Source organism: Hippoglossus stenolepis, chromosome 15 (assembly GCF_022539355.2).
Source record: "Hippoglossus stenolepis isolate QCI-W04-F060 chromosome 15, HSTE1.2, whole genome shotgun sequence".
In the NCBI taxonomy this organism is placed as follows: domain Eukaryota; kingdom Metazoa; phylum Chordata; class Actinopteri; order Pleuronectiformes; family Pleuronectidae; genus Hippoglossus; species Hippoglossus stenolepis.
In genome coordinates this window covers 18248200-18274013 of record NC_061497.1, presented here as the reverse complement: position 1 = coordinate 18274013, position 25814 = coordinate 18248200, and the positions used below count along the sequence as shown (strand labels likewise).

The window sequence follows — 25814 nt, the reverse complement described above, 5'->3', positions numbered from 1 at the left end:
AATATTATAAAACCAGAGCAAGTGACATATGTATCCCCCCCACTCAGCCATCCCCATCCAACCAGCTCCACCCCTCCACTTATCCCACAGCCACAGACAGTATAGGTCCAATACATATTTAGACACAAAATTAGACAACTGACTTTAAATTATGACACATTTTCATCTTTATTAGGGTTATTCTACTACAGTTAAAAGGTATATATAAAAAAATACTGAATAATTATGAATTGATTAATGAATTATTAGCTTATTATAAACAAAATTATGTTTTTCATATATTTCAATATTTTTTTACTCGTACATCACGTAGAGAGATTCCTCTTACAATTTCATTGCACCTGAGAATTATGACAATAAAGATTTATTAGAAATTTTGATTAATAGATAGCCAAAATAAAAACTATGAAACGTCTTGTTATTTGCAGGATACTTTTAAAGCTGTTTATATAGGTTAGTTCACTTTCAGAAACATATCATGCAAAGTTTATAGTCCTTCTCTAAAAATAATAATAACGTCGAATAAAAGACATAATAGTGACTATTCGTGGAAATGTTATTCTTCTTTTCTAAAAAAAATATGGATCTCAACCATAGACCTAGTAGTGAATATTCGAAGCTGCTGTTAATAAGCAATGGAGATAAAGATAATGAGGCTCAAACCACGTCCACGCACTCGCACCGGTTTGCTCTGGTTTCATGGCAGCTCCATCCTGAACAATAAAGAGTCCAGGCTGCTGCAGTTCACCCGAGCGACCGCGTGGGGCTGAGCGGAACCATCGTCCGGCACGATGGGATTGGGGGGAAGACAAAGGCCGACGCACAACCGCCCGGCGCATCGGAAGGAGAACGTCGGCAACACGAAACTGACAAAACGATGCACATGGACTTGCTGCGCCGGCGGGCACCGACACATACAGACATGTGTGGATGGATTTCACCGACCAGCATCGACACAGCTCTTATAATATAGCGTCTGCGCTCGGTACGTATTATATTAACTCACTAAAAGTGTAGAAAGTAGGTCGGCGGCGACTGAAAGTGACGCCCGGTTTAATGCTAACGTGTTAGCATGCTAGTCGCTAGCTGCAGGGACTCATAATATGGTGCGTGGAGGCTTTTTAATGGATTAGATTGGAGTCAAAATAATTTATTATAACTATAATGCATTAAACCGAACCTGAGAAATCTGTGTTTTGCCCTTTATCGGATTATCTTTCTCTTCAGTGAAGGCTGCGCTGACTGCATGTGTGAGGGCACTGGTTCCCTCCGTCTCCATTGTGACCTGGCAGCGTCTCCTCATAAATCATACATTCAGAACCATAACGTGTTTTCGTTATGCATTAGTATGTCGTTAGTGGTGTTTACACTGGTTACACTGGTTACAGCCACTCTAGCTGTTTTCGTAGTCATGCATTCATTACTGTGCTTCCAGAGTAAATATCCGGCCCGAATGATCCCACGTGTGTGACAACGTGCACCTGTTTATCCTTCAGGGGACTTGTGTTGCTAGGAAACGTCTCATTTATTTATTGTAATATAAAAACAGTATGAATAATGGCTACACAGTTTTTCATCATATTCACAAATTTGTGATCTTAATATACTCTCAGTTGGAAGTTTATTTGGAACCACAAGGCTCAAACAAATACACCAGGCCTGCAATAAATTCCACCTGTTGTGATGTCCAGTTTTTGTTAAAACAGTTTTAGAGAGGTGTGTGCGATTGATGATTTTTGAATGTAGTCTGATGAATTGTATTACATTATACCAACAGGTGTTTTTATTATTTCCCACCTCTTTATATATCTGAGGGTAGGCTGAACACACATCTGTTTAATGCAGTTCAACAGCACCAAATCTGTCATACAGTTGATTCAGCGCCTAATTATACGTTTTATATAATTGTAATTTTAAAACCTTTGCAAAGGTAAAGACTTTATCACATGCCTTTTGTATAAGACTGATTCAGTTTTAGCTTGGTTTACGTCGGGATGAAGTAAACTGTCAGGAAATTCAAACAAGAAACCGTTTGTTAAACATTAATAATAACAAGTTGGGAATGGCCCGTTTGCTGAATACCTGACAAATCAAGGTACGTCATGAAATCTATCCCAACATTTAGCAAATGTGATAATACTGCCATGCACCTTGTAGCCCGTTGATTTGCAACATGTCCTGCAATAGAAGCAGATATTTTAAAAAAAAAGGACAGTCTCCACTGTATAAGATGAAGTAAAAGTAAAATCTTGGTCTACAAATTTCCATTGTTTTATGTTCCCACCTGAATGTGAAGAGCTTTATCTTGTAAATTTCATAACTTGTAAACTTTGACTAACATGCGCCATGTGATGCTGTTTTTTCCCCCCTCAGCTCCCTCAGAATCGTACCAGGTTGCACTGACATGGTAATGATTGTTGAATGGAACCGGACGGCTGTGGACCAGAAGAGCAGCAGGGGTTTGCCAATGACTGGTGAAGACACTGGTTTGGGGGCTTTGGCCTCACCACTGGCAGGGTATTTGGGAAAAGTCAGTACAGCTCATGCTTCTCTAGCAGTGGTCACTTGCGCAAAGCTGAATTACGTTTGAAAAACACTGTGACTTGGCAGTACCAATCCAAATTTAACCAAAGGAAACAAACTCTAACGGAAATCTTTGAAAGTAAAAGGCGAAAGTACTTGGGCAGGCTTGAAGCCTCCAATGATATGAAACATGATTATTCTAAAAGTGTTAATTTGAAAGACAAAAATTTGACATCTGCTGATTTTGAAAATTTTAAAATCACACAATGAAGAGCAGAAATCTGAAACCACAAAAAACAACCAAAATTTTTACCTGATAGTTACTTTAAGCAGTTCTTACATGAACTTGTTTTCTCCACTTCTGCAAGGTAAACCAAGTAAGACCTTCCTAATTAACTGATGCAATTGTACAAATATATATTTAAATGTTATTGGAAGAATAAAACGATGAATGTGTTTGACAGTAGGTTGGCCGAAATTTTATGTGCACGAATATCAAGAATAAGATTTGTGTTTTGTTCAGTCTTGCGTGTGCTTTTCAAGTGTCTGATACTTTAGGTTTGTTCACGTCAGACTCAACTAAAACAATGTTTTTGTCACTTCACATTTTTTTTAAAAAAAGGTTCAGGAAAGAGCTGCATCACTGGAGCATTGTCCCTGGTGTACTTCAAAGGGCTCAACCTATGCTCTGCGCTCATACCGCATCAACCTCCAGGAGTCAATCACCCTCTGCACAAACCCACAGGTACATCCCATCACAGCTGTAACAAACATTCCACTAATCAGCAATGTACCGTTTTGTGTTAACCTTTCTGTTTCCATGCCCCACATAGTGCCTCTTCCCTCTGGTCAGTCACTCCTTGGAGGATGTTTTGGCTAGATTGGTTCCTGCGGAGCCCACGGTTGGGAACAAAAGAAAAACTCCCCTGCCACTGGATGAGGAAGAGCTGATTATACCCTCCCCCAAACGCCAACGATCAAGTGAACTTGATAGTTTTGGGACACCAAATGTTACCGACACGCTTTACCGCCAAGCAGAGCGCTGTGCTGTCAGTAATGGCCAACATGCGGGACCCGAGGCAGATGGTGAAAAGGTTAATGGATACAACGGGGTCTTTGATTGTCCAGCTGCAGAGACAGTGGGGGCATCGCTGCAGGTTGAGGATGTTGTTCTGGAGATGGAAACAGACAGTGCTGCCTGTACAGAAGGTTTTGTTCCCCCTGCATGCTCGGCCTCAGCTGGACACCTGCAGAGCTCATCAGAAGCCTTGTTGGCTGCTGCTGGGGATTGTTGTGGGGCTCTCGGCATGTCAGAGGCAGAGAATGACTCCCGGCAGGTGAAGATTCACCCTGAGGTGCTGAACAGACGATGCAGTCTGGTCACTAATCAGTCCAACTCCACAAATGTGGCCATTTATTCAACTGAAATCAATGGTCCATCGCTTCAGCTCAAGGAGCAGACTGCAGGAACGGAGCAGATATCACTGACAGCAGCCGTCATCAAGGACATAGCAGACATTAAATTAGAAACTCAGGATATTTCTCCTACCCCACTAACCGACTCAGAGAAGCTTGTATCTGTTCCAAATCATCTTTTCTGGCGGAACAGGGACAAACTGTGTTGGCTGGACTCGCTGCTCGCTGCTCTGGTAAACTGTAAGAGCTTGGGAAAGTGTAAACCTCGAGACGAGCCTCAGCGATCATCTGTCTGGCAGCTGATGACAGAATATGAGGACATTTGTGCTGCTGTTCAAGTTCATCAACAGACCAACACTGGTAAGTTTAAACGATCATCTACATTGTACTTGTGTGTGGTGTAACTGAAGTTTTTTTTTGTCTTGCTGCATCTACAACCATCATAAAACTAGTAACTAATTTCCTATTTGCTTATATGGTTCTTGTTTTGAAAATATACTAAATAGAATCTGCAAATTTCGATTAAAAGGGGACAGTCATAAATGTTTCCTCGCAGATTGTTTTGGTTTGAGTTGCTCTGATTTTAACATATCTACCTCTGAGGTTTATTCTGCCATTTCAATGTAATGTTTCTTTTTGTGCTGTTGAAAACATTGAACTATATCATGCATCAACATGACTCGCCTCCATTGTATTGGTGATTACAATGAGATGGCAGCAGATGTTTGAGAGGCGGATACATCAAGAAACTGAAAGCATTACTTACTACCACAATGGTTAAATGTTTGTTTTGCTAGTTTTTGTGTGTAATTATTTAATACAATGCAATGCTTTTACATGAAGGTAACTTATCTGAATCTGCTCTCTGTCTAGATGGTGTGGTGAGGGTGTCAAATCATGTGCTGCAAACGGCCAGTGAAGATCTACACAGTCTCAGGATGTCGGTCTTCAAACTGCTGCAGCCTAAGCTGCACTGCAAGCTGGGTAAGCGCATTCACTGAAGCTGTACAAGGATGTGAGGCAGCAGCCAAACAAACACCAATTCAATTCGAGAAATGGGTTTGCACATTCTTAGTTATTGTCTGTTTCCACTGACTTACTGTGGTAAGTCCAGGTAGTTGAAGACTTTTAAAAAACAGTGGCATCCAGTAGAGCACCAACAGTCCCCTTAAATTCAATGAAGCTGCTGCAAATTAAACAAACTCGTAGATCAGGGTTCAAGCGGCTCCCTTAAATTTAAATAAATAAAATGAAGGTCTTAATTTGCTGCAAATTATTAAATTTGCAGGCGGTGCTTTTAAGGCTGATGTGGGAAGTTGTCAAAACTTTACGGTTCTGATCGCAAAACACTGATTGGTGTCGCTTCCTTCTGCGCTGAATGTTGTGTATTCATGTGGGCAGAGCAAGTTACAGCGCCACACAATTCCCAGTCTTGCAAGTCAGTGGTCAGCTATGGAACTGCAATGAGCCCTGTAATGCCCCAGTAATGTCTCTCCATGTCAGTTGTAGTGTGTGAACAGTGTAGCGATTGCAAATTCAAGAAAGAAACGTTGTGAATAAGACAGGCACAGTGATGTATATTTATATTCCTTTAGGCTGTACTGTAGTTTTAGAGAAAACACCATCGTTACACAAGAGATCTGCCTGTTGCAAGTTAGCTGACGAATGCTGCTGGCTAGCTTTCATGCACACTTACTTTACCTTGGCACTTCTGGTGGTCGCCTGTGTTTATCCCTCTTGCCCGCCGTGGCAAATCAGAACTTTCTTGTGTGGTGGTGACGTGAATGTAAAGGATAAGTGAGCACTTGAATTTTGCATAACATGATAATCATGTGATCGAAAATAGGTTTTATCTTCAAGTCAATGAAGCTTTATTGGCAAACACAACCATAACGTGAAAAACAAACTAATAAACAACCGACTTATAATAATGTAATAGTAACAAAAGCAACAATGGTAATAATAATTTTAATTGAACAGGATATTAATGTGTGTGTGTGTGTGTGTGTGTGTGTGTGTGTGTGTGTGTGTGTGTGTGTGTGTGTGTGTGTGTGTGTGTGTGTGTGTGTGTGTGTGTGTGTGTGTGTGTGTGTAAAGTTAAAACATTTCTTCTAAGGTGTTACAATGATACCCTCAGTCAATGTTGTTATTCCGATATCTTATTAAGCTTATTTATAGTTTAATGTGGTCTTAAAAAGCATTAAATTTGACTTTAAAAAATGGTGCAAGAACCTTCTGTTCTCTAAATAGGCCTGATTTTGTTTTACTATCAAGATCTCTGAATTATTCCCCTGAAAATAGCTTGAAATGTAAAAAAATAAATAATTATTTTTAAGTAAGAGTTTAAAAAAATAGATGATAATAATCCGTTGCCTGCTTTTTGCTCGGTTCGACACCAAAATCTTATGAGTTCTTTCTTGGCCCATGTCCCATCCCTCCACCAGGTTTCAAGGGAATCAGTTCAGTAGTTTTTGCGTAATCCTGCCTAAACACAATCAAACTAACAAACGGACAGGGGCAAAAACATAACCACAACCTTGTTACCAATTCATGCGTGTGTTAGTTAAAACGTAACACAACCATCGTGTTGGTGTCAGGAATACTGCTGCTCAGAGAAGCATCCTGAGCGAGTATGTGTCACATGAGGTTTATGTCTTGCAGTGGGCGCATGTTCTGCTCAGGATACTGTACATTTTTATTAAACGTGACCAGAACAGCAAGAGAAAAAATACTAGTGATTCGTTGAGCCACCGCTTCATCATTGTTTTCTTGTCCTCTCTCTCTGGTGTGGAGATTGTTTAATGAAGCAGAGTGATCATTTCACAGTTTTCTATGTCTTTCTATGCTATAATGCATCGACTAAACAAAAACATTGATTTCAAAATCCGCCATTGTTCCGGTGAAGTTCATTCTTTTTAAATCAATTTCATGGATGCATATTTTCCTTTTGAGGTAAGAGAATCAAGAACAGACTCTCCCAGACAGATGGAGAAAAGTTGATGGAGGCAAAGACGCTCATCAAGATAAAGAAAGAAAACATTTCTTTGCACTCTGTTTGTGAAGTCACCAGCACTAATTTGAAACCAGTGCTTGATCAGCAACAACATGCAAACAGTGCCAAGCTACTGTAAGCAAGGGAGAGCTGTCTGAGCGAATGCTTTTCAAACTCCACAACACAATGCTCCCAAGGCCCCTCAAGCCTTCTGTTCATGAATGTTAGATTTCATATACCCTAATGCCACTTTTTTGCCAAAAAGATTACCGTGACAAAAAGAAGTATACAATGGACTAGTCAGGTTTTTTATTTTTTATTTTGCCAAATTGCAGCTGCAAAATTTAATCACATGAAAAATCCCAATGTAATCACAAAATATAAGATCTTCAAACAACTACAGCCCTAATTGCCTCAACTGCTGAATCCCTAGATGGAAGCGGGAGACCACACGAGGCCGGTGTCACTCTTTGAATATTAAAAATACAGAAGGATGGAGATGATGTTTAAATATAGTCAAAGGGACATACTTTTCATTTTCATGTGTGCAGACCCACGTGTGCAGAGCTCTGAACCCCATCTCGTCCACTGATGATTTGGAAGTTGAAGTATTGTTATTATCATCCAACCACTGTATGTTTTGGATTTTCAGGTCAGAAAGAAAGTCCGGTATTTGCCATGCCGCTTCTGCTCTCATTGGACTCCTGGGCGGAGCCTCTCTTCCAGTCGACCTTTCAGTGGGAGTTCAAGTGCAGTGCATGTGGAGCGGCTTCCTCAGAAAGGTAGGTGATGATCATATTCCATATTTCGCTCGATTCACTGAAGAGCTTTGTCTTTACGGGATTTAGAAACTTGCCCTAGAGCTTTCACATCCCGGAGTTAGTGGTAAGATTGAAAGAAATCATGGTGAGAAGAAATACATCTGTCACTGTTTGTTTGGAATTAGAAAATGATCAAATTAATGAATCATTGAAAACTACTTGGTCTAAATTCTGTGTAAAAAAAAAAACATGTTTGGTTTCAGCTCATTTATCCACAAGTGACTGAACAGTGGATTGTTGATTAATCTCTAATAATGGCTTAAAACCCTCAGCTCATTAATCTCTGGTTATTAGCGACATGTCTGGAGAGAAAGAAAAGCATATTCAATGAAGCCATTTGAAACATGGACTGAACTGCCCAGAGCCTCTAGTGGTAGAATATTCTCTCCAGGGGAACGGTGCTTGGTCCTGTCTTGATAATATTATGCCACCACAAGTCTATCATGATTCTGTAACAGCTGTATAAACCGAGCAACCTTGTGAGGATAAAATGGCGATAAATGTCCATCACAGGTTCCCAGAGCCCAAGGTAATGTCTCCAGATTCTTGTTTTGTCTAACTAATAGTACAAAACTCAAGGGTATTCACAGTTTTCAGTTGTCAGAGGGGACAAAAGCAAACCGTCATGTGAATATTTAGCCCTTTTACTTGATAAATGACAAATTATTATGAAAATTGTGGTTCAATAATGTTCTGTTATTCGGCCAGTTGATTAAAAGATTAAAATGTTTGAGCATTAAGCTGGAGGATGGTTTCACAGAGACAATGTTTGTCTTTCAGCTGCAGATCACAGACAACCTACTCTTCAGTCTATTAGGAACATAGGACCAAACTACATTGTTCAGCTTTAGCAGCACTCTTATTAAGTTTTGTATTACATGCTTTATGACATAACATAACTAGAATAAGCGTATACTTCCAATAGTTCCCTTATGACCCCACATTTAAATTCACTAGATCCAGATTCTAATTTGGATCTGCATGAGATTACTCACACTCATGGATATGAGTCCCCTGAATATGTCTGATTCTTTTAATTAGGATTCATGAATTATTCTCTGGGTAATCTGTGAAAATGTCCCCAAAAAAGCCCCCTATCTCCAAATGTTGAAAAGAGTGGAGAGAGAAAAAGTCTTGCAATCCACAGCTTTGTCCGGATCCTCGCGGAAAATGTAATGAGTTCTTCCCTGGCCCACATCACATCGTTCCACCACGTTCCATGGAAATACGTTCAGGGGTTTTTGTGAAATCTGACAAACAAACCAATAGACAGGGGTGAAAACTCAGCAGAGGAATTCTTCAGATAATACAAGTTCAACATGGAACCATTGTATCATAGATGCTACGACTACACAGCCTTGACACCACATTGTACAGAAAATAGTATTAATCTGTTAAAAACAAAAACATTCTTTGTCCTTGCATCTATCTCTAAATTGCTATCTTGTTTAAAACCTGAATATAATTCATGCTGTACTTTTCAGGGTCATGAAAACTCTTCCCTCCTTCACAAATATTGTGCCTGATTGGAACCCACTTCATGCCGTTCATCTGGCTCCGTGCAATTTTTGCTGCAGAAAGAAGCAAAGGAGGACGATGATACTGAAGAGGTGAGACTTCTTTGTTTTATTAACGTTAAAATATTAAATGACTAACCTTATTGGAATTCAGTTTTTATATATTGATTAAGATGCATTGTATTTACCTGTGTATATACCAAGTTTAAAATTAAGACCGCTACACCTGATAACTGAAACAGTGTTTTTCCTACTTGGAGAATTGCAAGGCGGGTTCAGATTCCTGCTGTCTCCGCCTCCTGACAAAATTGTAGTGCTTGTTTTCACGGAAGACATTACAATGATATAGTGATCACGGATATACTGGTCAACCAGAATCGTATTTGGTCTTTTTATACACGTTTTGAAGATATAAAAAGGTATTTTCTTCTTACTTTTTCCCCGGCTCAGTCAGTATTTTCTGCTCCTCTCTGTCGCTATCATTCAACCGTATTGACCCAGACCAAGTGTGCCCCGTCATCTCCTCCAGCTCCTTGTACATTATACCCAGTCTGAGTTTACACATGTGTCCGATCACACTGATTGTGCATGTGTCAGCACGAGAGAAAAAGAGCGAGCAGAGTCGGGAAGGGGAGAAAATCTCTATTTCCATTAGGGGCTGTCACTTCTACTTTTATAAGTGGTGACATAAAAAGCAACACAGCGAATGTGTTTTCTGCGTCGGTCGTAGTCAGTTATTTTCACCACAATTATCAACAAAACATGTAATTTAGCTTCACTTCAACCTACAACTGTACCTTTAGGAGATGATTACACTGTAGATGCTGAAACTCAGGACAAAATTACACGTTGTTACTGTGTCAACAAACTGTCCTTTTTAACGTACAGTAAAACTACTGAGTAAGTTATAACTCTTTGGAAGTCAAATCGATTATCCTCAGAAGAGTCAGTTGTGTGATTGGAAAAAGCAGAAACTTTTATTTCAACTGAAATCTACAGGTTAAAATAAACAAAATGACTCAATAAAAAACCAGTGCCTCCATATCTGCACCACAAATTAACCAATTATCTTTAATTGTCTGTCTATAGTTACAATAACTAACTGCCAGGGCAAATACTGTTGCATTGTCCAAAGAAATTGTGGTTTTATTATTAAATGTCAATTGTCACAATTAAATATTAAATGTTGCTATCTTATAATCACACACACTCCAGTAATAACACATTGAATGTGTATTGGGAGGAGTGAGAACAACGATACAGGTGCTGTAGCCTTCGTTTAATCAGTGTTTGTAAAGTATTTAAAGAAACACGAACCTAACATCCGCTGAACCAGACTTCTGCTTTGTGTTTTCTTTAGTGTGCCTCCAGTGTTTATGCTGCACTTTGTCGAGGGGCTCCCTGACAGTGACGTCAGAATGTACAGCTTCGCCTTCAAAGGGAGACGCTACTCGGTCACCGCTGTCATACAGTACAACCATCGACTGAAGCACTTTGTCACCTGGATTAGTCGTCCTGACGGTGGGTATCTTATGACTGATTCTCTTCATCTGTTTATTACCTTCATTTCACCAGTGTAAGATGTAAAAAATAACTGGTTTACCTGCCTGAGGCCGGTACCGTGTATGTCGCCATGGCAACTTATGCTATACACCTACCCTGCTCCGCAGCGGGTTAGCAGGTTCGACTTCTGAGGATCAGATCAAAACAGGTCAACAAGACCAAATCAGATCCCTGGAAAACCAGGGCAACAGACCTATAGGAACCAAACGGGGACAAATGAGTGCAATAGATATTTTTATGGATCAGGTTAATTGTTGTGGTCTTAAAGACTTTCTGTGTGTCCACTCTTGAAAAAGAGCTTCTAACAAACAGGATGATTTTATCGCACTGTAGAAATACACAACTTTTATCACTTCAATTTTCATCCAACAGGGCTCCTGACAGTGTAAATGCTGTGACTCTTATTCTATCTCAGCAGCTCAGAATAACATGAGAATTTGTGATGATGATAATAATAATAGGGTCTAATGTCCTTTATTAGACAAGTGCTTCACGCACTGTTAAATATAAAAATGAATTTCTGCAGTTCTGCAAAATTTCTGAATTTTAGGTCTTCAAAAGTCTTAAATATGGTCTTGATTAAGTTAACGTTCAGAATTTATTACGGTACCCTGCCTGTCTGTGTTTAGATACTATGGATCCCTGCTGTCTCTGCTGTAGTTTGAGAGATAACGTGGCCTTTTTAGGGTTAATCTCTCTCCTTGGCTCACCTTATCCTCATAAGGTGACATTTCCATCAGATTGACCTCATCAGACTTTTCATCTCTTATCTGTTGTTACTTTCAACTTTTTGTATCTGCATCAGATACGCATTAAGACAAAAGCTCAATAATGCCCACATGATAAGAAATTTGATGAACTTGCCTTACTGATAATAATACCCTTACTTTAGTGACTGGAAATCATTTCTGTCTCTAGATATGTGATCATTCTGTCGAATATTGCCTTTAGTTGTCACTTGAACCCGATAGACCTGCAGCTCTCAGCGTTTCTTCTCATATCACATTCCGCGCTTTGTTCAGCAGCTGTAATTAAGAGCAACACAATAAAATGCAGGGTGAACTGAGGCTGTTGATAGCCAGCGTCGCGATACAGGTTATTGAGGACGGCAAATGTTCTGCTCAGTGACGGCAGGTATTTAAAATAAATCCTTGGTATGTTGAACTCGCTTTACAACACAGGCGTCTGGTTTGTTTGCACGAGAGCAACTTTCATTATAAATAAATTACTTCTCCATATAGTCAGAAGAAGGAAGATGTCATTTAATACAGGAATTCTTTTTTTCGTGAATCAATGAAATAATATGTAAGGGAACCTGTTTTTTTTCCTGTGCTTCCATATGTGAAACTCTAACCTACATTTTTCCTTGTGGTATGAAACCATGAACACTTAAGCAGGAAGGTTAATCATTGAATTCTTCTACATTGTAGTTTCTCAACAGCACATTCTGCTGGACAGTCAATGTAATGTTAGCCTTTGCAGCCCTGAAGATCTTGATCCACTGTCATTTATACAGAATTAGTATTCTAAACTTGTCAGCTAAGATTTTACAACTACATTTGATTAGGCTTTTTACATTAGATTTTTATTATAAATCTGTGTTAAGTTATTTAAAATTTCTCTTGTGTAGTATGTTTTTCTGCCGTTTTAGCCAAGACTCTCCCGTGAAAGAAATGATTGGTCTTAGTGAAAGAATTGAGCCAAATGTTTTTCAAAAAAGCTACTATTATATTTATTATTAGAGCTATCTGACAAATCTGAAGATGAGACCAAAACTGACTCACCCACAAACATCTACAAGAAAAAGTTAGACTAGTTGAATAAGCTCAAGTTGGCAAATAACCTTGAGTTTGAGGCTGCATGGACTCTGCTACAGATCCGCCTGAAGTCCATGTTACTCCCAAGTTTTGGAGCCGCTGAAACGGACAAATTTGGAAACGCTGTTGGCCCCGTTTTTAGTTTGAAAACTCCGGGGCTGCGTTTTAATCAAAACTGATATGGAGCCAAAACACTCGTGTGGACAGAGATCGTTTTGGTTTGAAAAAACTATTTTTAGATGAAAATGTAGTTGTATGGATGTCGCCTGAAAAACCGAGGTATGAAGCAAACCTCAAGATTGATCCGAACAATTATTGGCTTTGATTGTATTTCGATTGTAATCATAACACATCTTGTAAACATGCAGGCTACACATGCTGATTTACTTTTCCAACTGTGTTCCTGTTCCTCACAGGCTCATGGCTGGAATACGATGACTTGAAACATCCAGAATGTAGGACCCATCAGAAGCTCCCGGTCCCTGCCCAGGAGATGCACATCGTGTTTTGGGAAGTGGAGGAGGAGAAAGAGCCTCGTCTCTGTTCTCCCTCCAGCACATTTACTGACTCTCCCCCATCAAGAGCTGAGAGGATCCCCACTGTAAACGTACCAGCAGCAGAGGAAGTGTTGGTTTGCTCCCCCGACCAGTCTCTCCTCGCACATCACGACACTGACAATATCTCTGTGCTCTCAGAAGACGGCAGCAGCAGCATCATGGACACGACCATTCCAGCCGACACATCCATAGGCTCCACGACGCTGCTCGAAACCTTCGAGGGCCTCAGCCATAACGACATCATTACACTCACACTGGTGGAGTTAAAAACGGATTCAGCGATGACGCCTGTAGACGACAAGAGAAGTCAGGGTTTGAGCGACCCCTGTAAGAATGAAACGCTCAGTGCGTCTCCGGACAGCTCCTCCACTGTGATGGGTGGTGAGATGTGTCACGCCCCCGATGATGGTCCTCCCTCCACCCCCGACACTGAGTCTGGGGATGGCTCGACGAGCGATCCCACATTTGTGCCGGCCGCTGCCAGGAGAGGACGAGGGAGAGGAACGGGCAGAGGAACGGGCAGAGGCAAAGCTGTCGGTAGACAAAAAGATACAAAAGCCGTCTCATCAACAGCAGCTCCACCTGTTTCACCACCTGTGATGTCGGAGCCCACTGAAGAAGTCAGTGACAAACCCGAGGCCGCCGCAGCTCAGGAAGAAACGCTACCAATTGAAACTACCACGCCCCCCTCGCTTTCTACTGGTACCAGTCAGAACAATCTCACAAAGCAATCAGCACTGGTTCGACACACACGCTGGTCCTTCCTGCTCAGCAAACACCCTGCGAACAAGTCCGACGACAAATTCACCCCCACCTTCACACCCGCCTCGGCCACACAAGTGAAGCCCACTCCCACCCCTCGCTCTATCCCCACCCTCGCTCTATCCCCACCCCTCTCTCTATCCCCACCCCTCTCTCTATCCCCACCCCTCGCTCTATCCCCAACCCTCGCTCTATCCCCACCCCTCGCTCTATCCCCAACCCTGTGAAGAGACAGCAGCAGACTCCTGGAGGAATCCTCCCCAAACCACAGCTCAGGCTAGAGGAGAGTGACAGTCTCCCTCTGAAAGCTGCAGAAATGTACGGTGGATTTGGCAACAAGAGCTCTAAGGCACCAAGTCCACTGGCGTCCCCCGCCCCTCTCTGTGGAAAATCAACGCCGTTTTCACCCATCACTTCTCTCTCCCAAATATCACTAATGAACACAACATTGGTGTCTGCTACAATCGTCCCTACGCCCAAAAAGAACGGGCACCCTGAGATCTCCTCCAGAGGCCAGTCGTCCAAGGTTCCTCCAGATCTTAGTGACACGGACGCCCTCCGCTACAAGCTGCTGAAGAAACTGAAAGCGAAGAAGAAGAAGCTCGCCAAGCTGAATCAAATGTTGGGTCATCCGCGTGGAGCGTGCCTCCGACCAGACAGCACTGACCTGACCTCTCCCAACACTGTTACCTCCAGTACGTACGACGGCTCCACCTGCGACGACTTCCTCTCAGATCTGCTCTCGCCCGCAACCACAGCCAGCAACCTGTCGCCAGACAGCACCGACTTCCTTGAGATGCTCGCCAAAGGACAGAATGGAGTCAACCAGTTGGACTACGGGGTTAATGCTGGTGGGGCAGTGTCGCAACCAAATGCTTTTATAAACGGGGCCGACACTGAAAACTTTATGGACGAGTTTCTTTCCCAGGCTGTGACTCAAGGGCCGACGGCGCTGGAGAGCGAGGCTCTAAGTGGACTTGATCTGTTCATGTAAACTGTGGTGAAATGTTTTCTTCTGCTGCACAGATAACCTCCACACTGACTTCCTGTTGTGAGAAAATTATGCAAAAATGTTCTTATTTAACTATCTGCACCTCATCTATTAGGAGGGATGGGTTCGTGCAGCAACTAACGATTTGGTAATAACCCAAGATGCGTTTGCTAATGAACATCTTATCAAAGTCTTTATTGTCGTTCTTTCTCTAATTCATTTGGTTTAGTCTTTATCCTCCCTCCCACACTACAGACATCCATATGCTGGACAATTAGTGACGCTATTATCAAGACCACGCACGGCAAAGTGGTTTAAACTGTTCATCGAAACAACTGTAAAGTTTATTATTTGTGTGGTGGTAGTGACAGTGAACAAATCTGTTTGAATATTCGGAAACCATCATGTTAAAAATAAGAACTCGAGCCAATTCCTATTCTAAATGTTTGGCTGCACAACGGTGACGAAACTGGTGAAAATGCTGCATCACTTAAATGCAGCACGGTGACGAGGTTTATGTTTGAAGTGTCATGAATCACATAATATCTTTATGAAATAAAGGCGGTAATTATGCATCTTTAAATCAAAAAGAAGAATCTAGATTGTAAAATATCATGTTATATATTTTGTTTATTGCACTGAGGGAAATTAGATCACATCTCACTCTAAATAAACGATTCAATAAGGAATTCAAATTTTATCAAATGCTTTTGAACCTGATCGTTCACACGTCAGTTCAACTCATGAAAATGTTATCTGCCAGTAAAAGTAGTGAAATATAAAATTGCTCTATGTACATGTTTATAGTTTCTTGATCATTTCTAAAAACTTCATGAAGTTTGAATGTGTCAATGTTTGCTATGGTTTGTTGAACAAAATGTATTAACGGCATCTTGAAGAGTTTTCTCCAACTTTGGCACTTTTGTTTGCATGAACTGTATGAAAGAGGTATGAAGCCGTCGTGTTTGTTTGTTTGTTTTGTTATTCTTGAAAAACTACTTGAAAATTCTTGGGAACGAAGTTTCTTTTTTTAGTCTCGTTTAATAAATACTATATTTACAAATTGTGAGAATTGTTTTAAAGAAAACGTGCATACATTTCATTGAATACACCTTTCTGGATACTAGAAATAGAATATTTATATTTTTAGTTTTAATGAATTAACATTACTGTGTGTACATGTGTTTAATCTGTGAATTGCACTTTAAGTACCTTACTCTTGAAGTTCTAGTACAGATCAACCTGGGACTGTAGCTTAATTTGAGGAAAACATAAAAACTGAATTACACACAGATTGTAAATGAAAGATGAAAACTAAGATGTAGGTAATAAAAAGTCACAGGGGGAATTGAGTCAGAATCTCAATCTTTATGTTCTCGTGTTCAACATGTTGAAATCAGTGTTATAAAATAGAGTAAAAAAAAAATCCCAGACATGTTTGTTCCACCAAATACAATTTCAGAAAAAAACAAACACCCTTTACAAAAACATCTTATTCTTCTGTAGTTGACCTGGATACCTGAGCAGCCGCAGGCGAGCTAACACCAAGAAATACTTTAAATCTAGAACCCCGTTTATTTTGACCTGTTTCACAGTGTTGCCAGGTTCAAACATAAAATATTTTGTATTATTGATTATTCATATTATTTTGACAGTCACACAGTAAAGTGAGGTCATCTGTGTCACGGTCACGTAAACAAACATGAGCGGAAACAGGGGCCATGATTTGTTAATTAAAAACAACTCTACCTGTCCTCTCAATCACTGACACTTTGTTAACACCACATGTTTGAACAGGACTTTATGTGCTGAGGAAAACTTCCAGCGGAGAGTAAAAGAGCAGTTCCCATACCGGGAGTCGAACCCGGGCCGCCTGGGTGAAAACCAGGAATCCTAACCGCTAGACCATATGGGATACCATGGCGACAGTCAGGCACTATAAATGATTTATTATGTGACGTATGTGAGATTAATGTAGATATTTTGATAAAGAAACCACAGAATCTACAATATAAATCATATTTAAAAAAAACCCCAAAACAATTAGAGGCCAGAATTTATTTTTATAATAGTTTTTTTTGTGACAGGAAAATCATTCTGGGAGCTTCTCTGACTGGTTTAAAATGAATTATAACTAATAGAGTGATGTGAGGGGCTGCAGCTATTTTTAAATTTAAATTGAATTACACGATTTGCTTTGTTAATTCGTGTCTTGTGAAAGAGGCTCAGATTATATAAGATTATTCTTCTTTCTGCTCCTTTTCATACAAGATTTGAGATTTTGTGTTTGCTTTCAAGTTGTTTTGTTTGGTTGATGAATAAAACAAACGTATAAATAAATAATACAAATAAAAATAAGCAGTAATTTAATTATTTATTTTTATTTAAGCCGTTTATTTGCTTGATTTGACTGAACACAGCTAAAGTTTGGGGACGGGGCTTTAATGGTTTTAATAAATTTGAGCTTTAATTAATTGAATCATTTGAAATGTATTGGATTAGATGAAAGTGAGAGAAAGGAGATTAAGAGGAAGCTGCAGCTCCGTTCAGAGGCACATGCAGGTGCTGTTTGACTGATCACAACATATTTCACTGGACCTGCACATTCATACTTCAGTTGATAAATTAGGATTCATTTCAGTCCAGGCCCCAGCATCATAAAAATAAAGAAAAAGGCAAAATGCAGCACAAAAATATAGAAAACAATCATCACACTTTACAATCACTCATGGGATTAAACACACATATAGTAATAAGTCCCTTTATCGTCACATTGTTTGATTGGGTTAATCGCAGCATACAGTTTTGCATGAAATCCCTCAGCAGAGAAAGGTGGAGACGTTGCTCTATATCCACAAACATGTGGCTCACACTTGTGCGTCTTGGAAAAATTATGAATTCATCATTTGCTGAAGCTTTGTCAGTTTTCCATGACTATTGCTGCTCCACAAGGGCGCTGTGTGAAATGGAATAAACATTAGGCTGTGAAAAGTGCTATTTAAACACCATCTGTACACATGGGAAACTTGCATCCTCCATTTAAAACACAGGAATTTCCCAGATCTGGATTAATAAAGTGCCAATAACAATTCATATAAGGATTATTACCTCTTTTTTTTGTTTGTTTGTTTAAAAATGACCATTTCAAGTTTTTGCGGAGCCTGAGGTGATTGGGATTTCTTTGAAGTTTCTCCTCAAAGTTTTTTATCCATACCAAATGAAAATGACAATACCGAGGCACGTTTGCTTAATTTGGGATGTTTAGATTTTTTATTAAGTTTCATCTGAACATATTTAACCATCCACACCCTACAAAATATTATTGATAAACTGACCCACTTATCCCTTATGAATTTAACTTACTTTGATAAATTGAATACATGGAAATGCATTAGTTTGCCCGTTTGGTAGAAATTCTCCAGAAGCTTTTTCCATCAAAGAAGAGGATGAAAACCAAAAACACACAGAAACAGCTGCTTGAACAAAGCTTTTCTAAATGTCCCTCAGGTTAAATTAAGTATTTATATATCCATCTATGAAATGTAAGCCATGCACACACACACACACACACACACACACACACACACACACACACACACACACACACACACACACACACACACACACAGGAGTAAAGTTCTGTATTTTTAAAGCCAGGGCATCATTTACATAAAGGGGAAGTCACAAACAAGTGTGTGTGTGTGTGTGTGTGTGTTGTGTGTGTGTGTGTGTGTGTGTGTGCGTGCGTGTGTGTGTGTGTGCGTGCGTGCGTGTGTGTGTGTGATGTGGTGGAGGGACACATCATGTTTATGCTTTGCTGTCGACAGTGAACGTACATTCCCACTCAGCCTCCCTCAGCCTCAGCATCGATCATGGACTCCAACCTAGTGGTGGAGAACATCTACCTCCTGGTCATGGTCACCCTCATCAGCGTCCTGCAGAACAGTGAGTAGAGGAAAGAAGCAGATGTTTAAAATATATTAGAAGTGATGAAATTCGTTAATTTTATTTTATTTATGTTTATCTGTCTATGTGTATGTGTTCAGCCTTCTTTGCCCAGAAGGTAGAGAGGGAATGCATTACCCACACACCGGCCTCTGACAGAGTGTCCTGTGCCAAGTAAGTGTCTTTTTCTCTCTGATTCCCTCATAAACACTGACGCAAGTGACAAAATGACTTTTATGTTGTATTTATTTCCTTCTAAAAAATTTGCATTGGGTTTTACATACCTCATTGTTTTGATGCTCAGTGAGAGTCAGGCCTCATTTGCCTCACACACAGGGGAACATTCAATACACAGCAATACAGATTTGAATATTTGCAGGGAAAGCAACAAAGGCCGTTTGTCCTCCGGCTTCTCGCTCAGGTCGGGTGGGTCGTTTTAATCATTCACAGGTGGAGGAGTGAAAACGACTCTGTGGAAATTTTTACACCGACTCGTCTTTCTTATGCAACATTAAAGTGTCAAAATCGTGACTTTCACGCTTATTGCAAAACTGGTTGGCACATAAGTGTTAGTCAACTCAAGAGTATTTTGACCTGAATACTGAACAATGTGTGATGTGATATCCATTAATTGATCAGCAGAAAATTGATTTACAGTTGTGCAATACTTAAATGTCTTTGGGTCAATATTTCAGTGTATTGAGTGTCATTTTGTGCATTAATTCTGAACTGCATCGCCTATTTTATATTTTGTGTATTTATTTGACATTTACGTACAATGTACCTGTGCAAGTGGCAATAAACATAAATATACCTATGTTCTCTGTTAAATTATATGTGATTGATCGTTAGAGCGTAGGTCACCTGACATTTGAAAGACTATGCAATTAATTTTTTCATCAGAAGAATATGATAATAAAAAGGCTGCAGGCAGAAATTAAAATCTAATATTTGTACCTGCTGGAACAGCTCAGACTTGTCTTGTGGAACTCTATTAGTCCATCAGCTGCAACGTACTTCCTGTTTTTTAAAGGAAATATCTGAGCCACATCCTGTCCTGTAGAGGTGATGTTCAGATTTCTTGAATGTGATGCAAACATTAAGTGACAGTTTAAAACGTTTTGTCTCTCGAACTTTCTCACAATTTGAATTCAACCCCAAAGTATCAGATTTCCTTCAGAACGCAGTCGAGCTGTCAACCGGTTCAGGGAGTGATGTGAAGTTTGAGGCTTTCTTGACAGAAATGTTCTAAACCAGTGGTTTGTTGTGAGGTAGCAACAAGTCTACTTGTACATAGGTCTGTAATTAATTATGGTTTTTATTTTTGACTAAAGACTCAAGACTAATCATGTTGTCTATGAAGCAGTAAAAAACTCAAATCACAAAATCCTGGATCTTAACCAGATCTTAAGAGAAATCTTGTCTGAGCAACTGACCAACTCTATTTTTCTTTCTTATTCCTGAAATACGCTGCAAACTATAATGTGTTCAGGATAAATGTTCAATTCAAAATCTGAAAAGGTGAAAGGGACATGGTTCTGTGAACTGATCACTGAACTTTATTGAACAGTTGCTGACTCGAACACTGGCCTCAGTTTCTTCCTGGTTTTCCATTTTCAACTTCGCTCCTTTGACACTCAGAGAACCAAACTGGCTCCGGTAGCTCATGCACAGTTTGTCCAAGCCACTTCTGCTCTGCAGTTTCAGAACATTTCCCAACAGTCACAGGCGAAAGGGGCCTGGTATCAGCTGGCGATTGCTTCACACTCTCTCATTGCTCCGGACTCTATTGAAACAAACTGTTTACAGAGGCTGTTTACGTTTCTTCCAGTCGTAACTGCATGGACGCGTATCCCACGTTCCTGGCAGTGATGTGGTGCGCCGGCCTTTGTCTCAATCAAGGTAATCGTATACTTGAATCAATCATTAACAGACACACACCCCAGAGTCAGAGCTGCTTTAGAAGGTCAGGTAGACAAATGAGAGGTTTTGTTGTTGTTGTGATCGTTGTGAAATGTGAATCCACCATTAGAATGAATGTGTCGTTATGGCAACCTCTAGTCATCAAAGAGCCACAAGAGCCTGTCTCCAGGCATCAATGTAGGAGGACGATCAGGAATGGCTCATAATTTGCGTCCCAGTTCAACGTGTATGTCCAAACTCTGCAGGACAAAGGATGAGTCTGTTGTTATCAGTTGAACTCAACTGATAGATGCTGTATAATTTTACAAGTGCTACGTATTTCACTTATATTTTATGCCTTTTTCCGCTCCAGTATTTATTTGACACCTATTGACGGATTACCACAGGGGCCCTGGAGCCGATGGGGATCTTTGTCCTAATGCTTTTGCTTTTAACATTTTTGGAATAAATTATTTTTAGAAAGTTGCACGATCATGAAATTGTCTTAATGCTTTGTAAGTCGCTGGATGTTATACGTTGCATGAAGACCATAGACTGTGTATAGACGACGCGTCTCCACTTCCTCCCACTATCCAGAAATGAAGCCAAAAATGAAGCCAAAATATCTGCAACGAACGCTGCCATTGTCAGTCTCAGCTGTCAATCATGACGTTTCACCTCATTTTTATAGTATTAAATAGCAAGAACAAAAAAAACAGAACTTAAACAAACATCCGTGTGATAAGAAGGATCTAAAATGACAGAAACTGTCTTTGAGAACATTTTTATTGAACGTATATTCGCTTTTTGGTTTGCTCCATGTCCCGTCCGCTAACATGGAGGAGGCTGGGCCAATGCTGCAGCCAGCTAACAGAGAGACACACTTCACTTTTGAGGAGCTTTCATGTTGTCGATCTTTATAAACAGTTTATTCGTGCATTTAGTGTTTTATTTTTATAATTATTAATTCAAACCTGTCTTTTTTTTGTCCTTCCTCTGGTTGAAGCTCCTGCCGCCTTCGCTGGAATCATCTACCTTATGGTCAGGCAGAAGTACTTTGTGGGATACTTGGGACAAACCTCTCAAAGGTAAATGAACACAGGTGATCGGGGCTCTGCGTGTGTTTTGCGAGTGATGCAGTGTAACTTGATTATTTTTCATTTTCCTGCAGCACCCCCGGCTACCTGTTCGGAAAACGCATCATCTTCTTCCTGTTCCTGATGTGCGTCGTCGGCATCTTCAATTACCTGCTGATGCGTTTCTTCGGCAACGACTATCATGAGCACGTGCAAACCATCACCAACGCTGCGTCTGCTCTTCTCCTCATCCCTTAGTGTCGGGCACGTCACAACACCGGCATCTTTTCACTGATGACAACTGTTGCATTAAAACAGGTCAATGTATTTGTTTTGTAAAAGCATTTATTGTATTTGAGTTTGGTCAAAAATAGAAACAACCTCTGAAACTTCTTCAACGTACAAAATACAATACAAACGTGTGCAAATCAGGACGTGAATGTGTTTACTGACAAAAACATCTTTGAAACAAATCTATTTAAAACATATCATTTCCCTATATAATCTTCATGTCATTCAGAAATTCCTTGCCAGTCCCCATCTGTAGTTTCCATCCACTGAGCACAAGAAATATTTGGACCCATGCGTCCAAGGAGGTAGAACTGGGCCTTCACCGGGAAGTTCGGTATTAAAACCAATCGTATGTCGATCAAGAAACGCCACCGAACACTGAGCAGACTCTTGATTTATCCCAGATCTTCCTCCGCTGCTGGATCATGTCAGTCTCAACTTCAGAGATACGAGCAGAGTTGGGGGGGTTAGAGAATCCTGAGCATGCTGACAAATCCAGAAATAGATTAAATATGAAATGAGAAGAATATGAGTCAATTACCTTAAAGTTCCTCTTGCTGAAGCCAAACCAGTGAGGGAAATCAAAGAGGGCGTCAGAGTAGTACTTGAGGGTGAAGGAGGCGTCTCTCCACACGGGCTCCACTTTTAGTAGTTTGTCACTTTCGATGTGGATGTTTTTTGCGGCCCAGCTTTCAAGCGTTTCGGCCAAGTCGATCTGACATGAGGAAAATCAGGAAACCATCAGCACATAGCATGATTGCTTTGGCCCAGATTCGGCCCACACCAGCAGTTTGCTCCTGTTGGCCAGATCTGGGCCACAAGTCAACCAAAGGGGGCCTGAGTTAGTTTTTTGCTATTTGGGCCGAATCCACCATTTACCACATGGGCCACTTCAGGTCCACATCCAGATTACACCTTGCAATGTCAGGCCAACATTTGTTTTGGGGACATTTGCCAATTTTACAAGTGGGTTAGGGACCACAAGAGGGCCGCATCATCGCCTGAAGTGGCCCACATCCGTCTGCTATCAATGGACATGGACAACAGAGAGGTTGGTAAAGTCCTGCTCACATCCACCCTGTAGCTTTCTCCAGCGACAGAAGAGATGGTCCAGTCCAGGCCTCGCTCCAGCTGCCACTTGATCAGAGGGTCGCTGCCGTCGATGGACACCACGTACTGCTGCAGCACTGAAACACAAGCCGCCCATGAGGAAACCAGGACAGAGGACTGAAGAAAACATGATGACATGTGAGCTACGTAAGTGCTGCGCTGCCTTTTGTTATTTCTCCACCCCGCCCACTGCAAACTGAGTGAGCAGGCCAGCATCGTGAGTCACCCCAGCCACCAAACTGCAAGCAGAAAGGCCAGTGGTGCCTTCAAAGACCATTTCTTTTTCCACTGCATGATTATGACAGTGTGAATTCATGCTGAGACGTTGTGATGAAAAGGTTCAGTCACCTCTCAGTTCATTCGCTGCCTTTTTGTTGCCGGCTGAGAAGTGTTCCTGGCAGGCAGACGTCAGCAGATAGATCCTCTTGGACAGGAGGCTCTTTCTCATGCTGGTGTACTCCCACAGATCGTGCATCTTAACTTTCCTGCCACAAATCAGACAGTTTCTCGTGAGTTTCTCACACAGAGTCATATATATAAATATATCTACCCTCACATATGCAGTCTCTGCTCCGTCTCACCTTCCTGGCGAGTTCTGGAAAACTATTTTCCCTCTGCTGCACTGGAAGTCATCGATGAGCACCAGGACCTTCTCCGGGTCGCAGCGGACTCGGTAACCCGAACCTGGAGCCTCCTCCACGGTGAAACCTGGTGGGGGTTCCCGCAGAAACACCTCCACCTCCGTAACCGTCATCCGGCTGCGGCACGTTTTGTCTGGTGCCATGATGTCACTGACGTTACCTCCTCCTGGAGCCCGCAGCTGTTTATGTCTGAGTGAGGCTACAGGCTGCAGCTTTAATACTCCTCCAGCACCACTGTCAAGTTAGAGGTGTCGACAAGAGAAGGACTTCTGCTCTCCTCCCACCAAAATAAACCACTAAACATAGATGGAGAGATAGATAGATAGATAGATAGATAGATAGATAGATAGATAGATAGGTAGATAGATAGGTAGAAAGATAGATAGATAAATAGATAGATAGACAGACAGACAGACAGACAGACAGACAGACAGATAGATAGATAGATAAATAGATAGATAGATAGTTATCCATAAAAAACACGTAATACAGGACAAGAAAACCACTCAAGAATTGTGATAAAGATTATAAAGTAAAAATTCTCAAATGTAGAGATTTGCTGTTAATATTTTAAGTCGGTTGATCTTTTACTCAATGAGTCAATCAATGGATTAAGAGGAAACTGATTCAAGTAAGTTTAAGTGCGTCTGTCATGGAATTTTCACTTTGGTAAAAATAAAACCTTGATTGAAATGGTAATTTATAAACAATAACTACAAAATTAAATAATATATGAATAGTTATATTCACATAGAATTTTTGTTCTGCAATATTCCAACAATACAAAGTGAAGATAAGACAAAATAGAAGATCCAGATATAACAAATTATATGTGTTGTTGAAAAGTAAATATACACATAATGGTAAATGGTCTTACCCTTCTAAGTAGCAATCACTAGACTTTTACTTTGAAGATACATGTACTTACTTCCTATTTCATTCACTCCACAAGTCTTCCAAAGGCTCTCTCATATTTTACAACTGATCAAGTGTTTCAGGCTGAATGAATATTCATGACATGGTCGACATACAAACACCAATAATTAAGAAAATAATTACAAATATACAAATACATCAATAAAAAAGCAAATAAAACACATCGAAATGGCTTTTTAAGACTTCTGATGGTGGAATATACGACTCTAGGGGAAACCACCTGAAGGCAACATTTGGCCTTGTGCTTGGAAATAACAGGAGACAGATTCTGAGACCAAGAAGGAAACTTGTAAACTCTGGTGGACAGTGAGTCACCTGAAGGCCTCGGTGCGGCAGGGACAGTTTTTTTCATGTGCTGAATATTTGACTTTCACACCAAAAACTTCTCTGATCACAGTTTGTACAAACAGTGTTTGCTCAGGCCTCGATTTCCTGGATCTGTCGACACAGATTTACAGAAAATCACACACCTCGTTGAGTTCAGACTCATGAATCATCTCTGGTTTCATTGTTGTTTGATAAAGTGACACTTTGTCCATTCGTGTTGGAGTAAGTTTGAACAGTCTCTGCCTGTGTACATAAGAACTTTTACTTTTCATTCAAACCTCTATTGAATGCGGCTTTTTCATCTCGACCTACGTTCACATCATTTGCAGAAAAATGTGAACAGTCACAGCTGTGGTTTCACAGCAGCAGCCGCCTGTTTAATTTGTGAGTCCATGTTTAGCCGCTGTGACTCATTTGTTCTGGAGCTTTCCACTGGTCTGAATGGCCAAGGACAGAAAATAATTTTTCTGAAGCCTCTGCCACAGCTGAGACTGTAAATGATTCCTGTGCTTCACTGGGAATCAAAAACCATGATGGTTTCCCAGACAACGAGGCAGAGAAAGAGGTTTGTCGTCATGTTTGGTGTTTTACAAAATACATGTGATTCAAGTATTGAATTATTATTAA

The 25814-nt window shown here is 40.6% G+C and overlaps 3 protein-coding genes and 1 non-coding gene across 4 annotated transcripts; 2 read left to right on the top strand and 2 right to left on the bottom strand.

The window, feature by feature from the left end:
• The first annotated feature begins 822 nt into the window (after nt 1-822).
• Nucleotides 823-16022, top strand: uspl1 (ubiquitin specific peptidase like 1). The gene is given in 10 exon segments (XM_035177983.2): nt 823-985; nt 2374-2530; nt 3146-3268; nt 3357-4299; nt 4813-4923; nt 7584-7713; nt 9237-9362; nt 10630-10790; nt 13066-14117; nt 14120-16022. Coding segments are annotated over 9 exon segments (3615 nt in total). The 5' UTR covers nt 823-985; nt 2374-2404; the 3' UTR covers nt 14963-16022.
• Nucleotides 16023-16802: 780 nt separating this feature from the next.
• Nucleotides 16803-16874, bottom strand: trnae-uuc. Its single transcript has one exon. It is a non-coding gene; the product is annotated as a tRNA-Glu (tRNA).
• Nucleotides 16875-18758: 1884 nt separating this feature from the next.
• On the top strand, nt 18759-22314 carry LOC118121722 (arachidonate 5-lipoxygenase-activating protein). Its single transcript, XM_035177795.2, has 5 exons — nt 18759-18904; nt 19006-19078; nt 20736-20806; nt 21813-21894; nt 21978-22314. Exons 1-5 carry the CDS (start codon nt 18832-18834, stop codon nt 22138-22140), a joined length of 462 nt encoding a protein of 153 aa, XP_035033686.1. The 5' UTR covers nt 18759-18831; the 3' UTR covers nt 22141-22314.
• Nucleotides 22210-24160, bottom strand: LOC118121721 (mesenteric estrogen-dependent adipogenesis protein). The gene is made up of 5 exons (XM_035177794.2): nt 23865-24160; nt 23632-23768; nt 23245-23360; nt 22715-22888; nt 22210-22611 (listed from the first exon to the last, which is right to left on the bottom strand). Exons 1-5 carry the CDS (start codon nt 24065-24067, stop codon nt 22597-22599), a joined length of 645 nt encoding a protein of 214 aa, XP_035033685.1. The 5' UTR covers nt 24068-24160; the 3' UTR covers nt 22210-22596.
• Nucleotides 24161-25814: the final 1654 nt, after the last annotated feature.

What these genes read in the sequence shown, in the direction of transcription:
- LOC118121722 (XM_035177795.2), top strand. Translation starts at nt 18,832, where the DNA reads ATGGACTCCAACCTAGTGGTGGAGAACATCTACCTCCTGGTCATGGTC. An exon ending in CGGCCTTTGTCTCAATCAAG is followed by an intron (nt 20,807 to 21,812) that starts GTAATCGTATAC and finishes CTCTGGTTGAAG; the next exon opens with CTCCTGCCGCCTTCGCTGGA. An exon ending in TTGGGACAAACCTCTCAAAG is followed by an intron (nt 21,895 to 21,977) that starts GTAAATGAACAC and finishes ATTTTCCTGCAG; the next exon opens with CACCCCCGGCTACCTGTTCG.
- LOC118121721 (XM_035177794.2), bottom strand. Translation starts at nt 24,067, where the DNA reads ATGGCACCAGACAAAACGTGCCGCAGCCGGATGACGGTTACGGAGGTG. An exon ending in TTCCAGAACTCGCCAGGAAG is followed by an intron (nt 23,769 to 23,864) that starts GTGAGACGGAGC and finishes GATTTGTGGCAG; the next exon opens with GAAAGTTAAGATGCACGATC. An exon ending in GGCAGCGAATGAACTGAGAG is followed by an intron (nt 23,361 to 23,631) that starts GTGACTGAACCT and finishes CTTGTGTTTCAG; the next exon opens with TGCTGCAGCAGTACGTGGTG.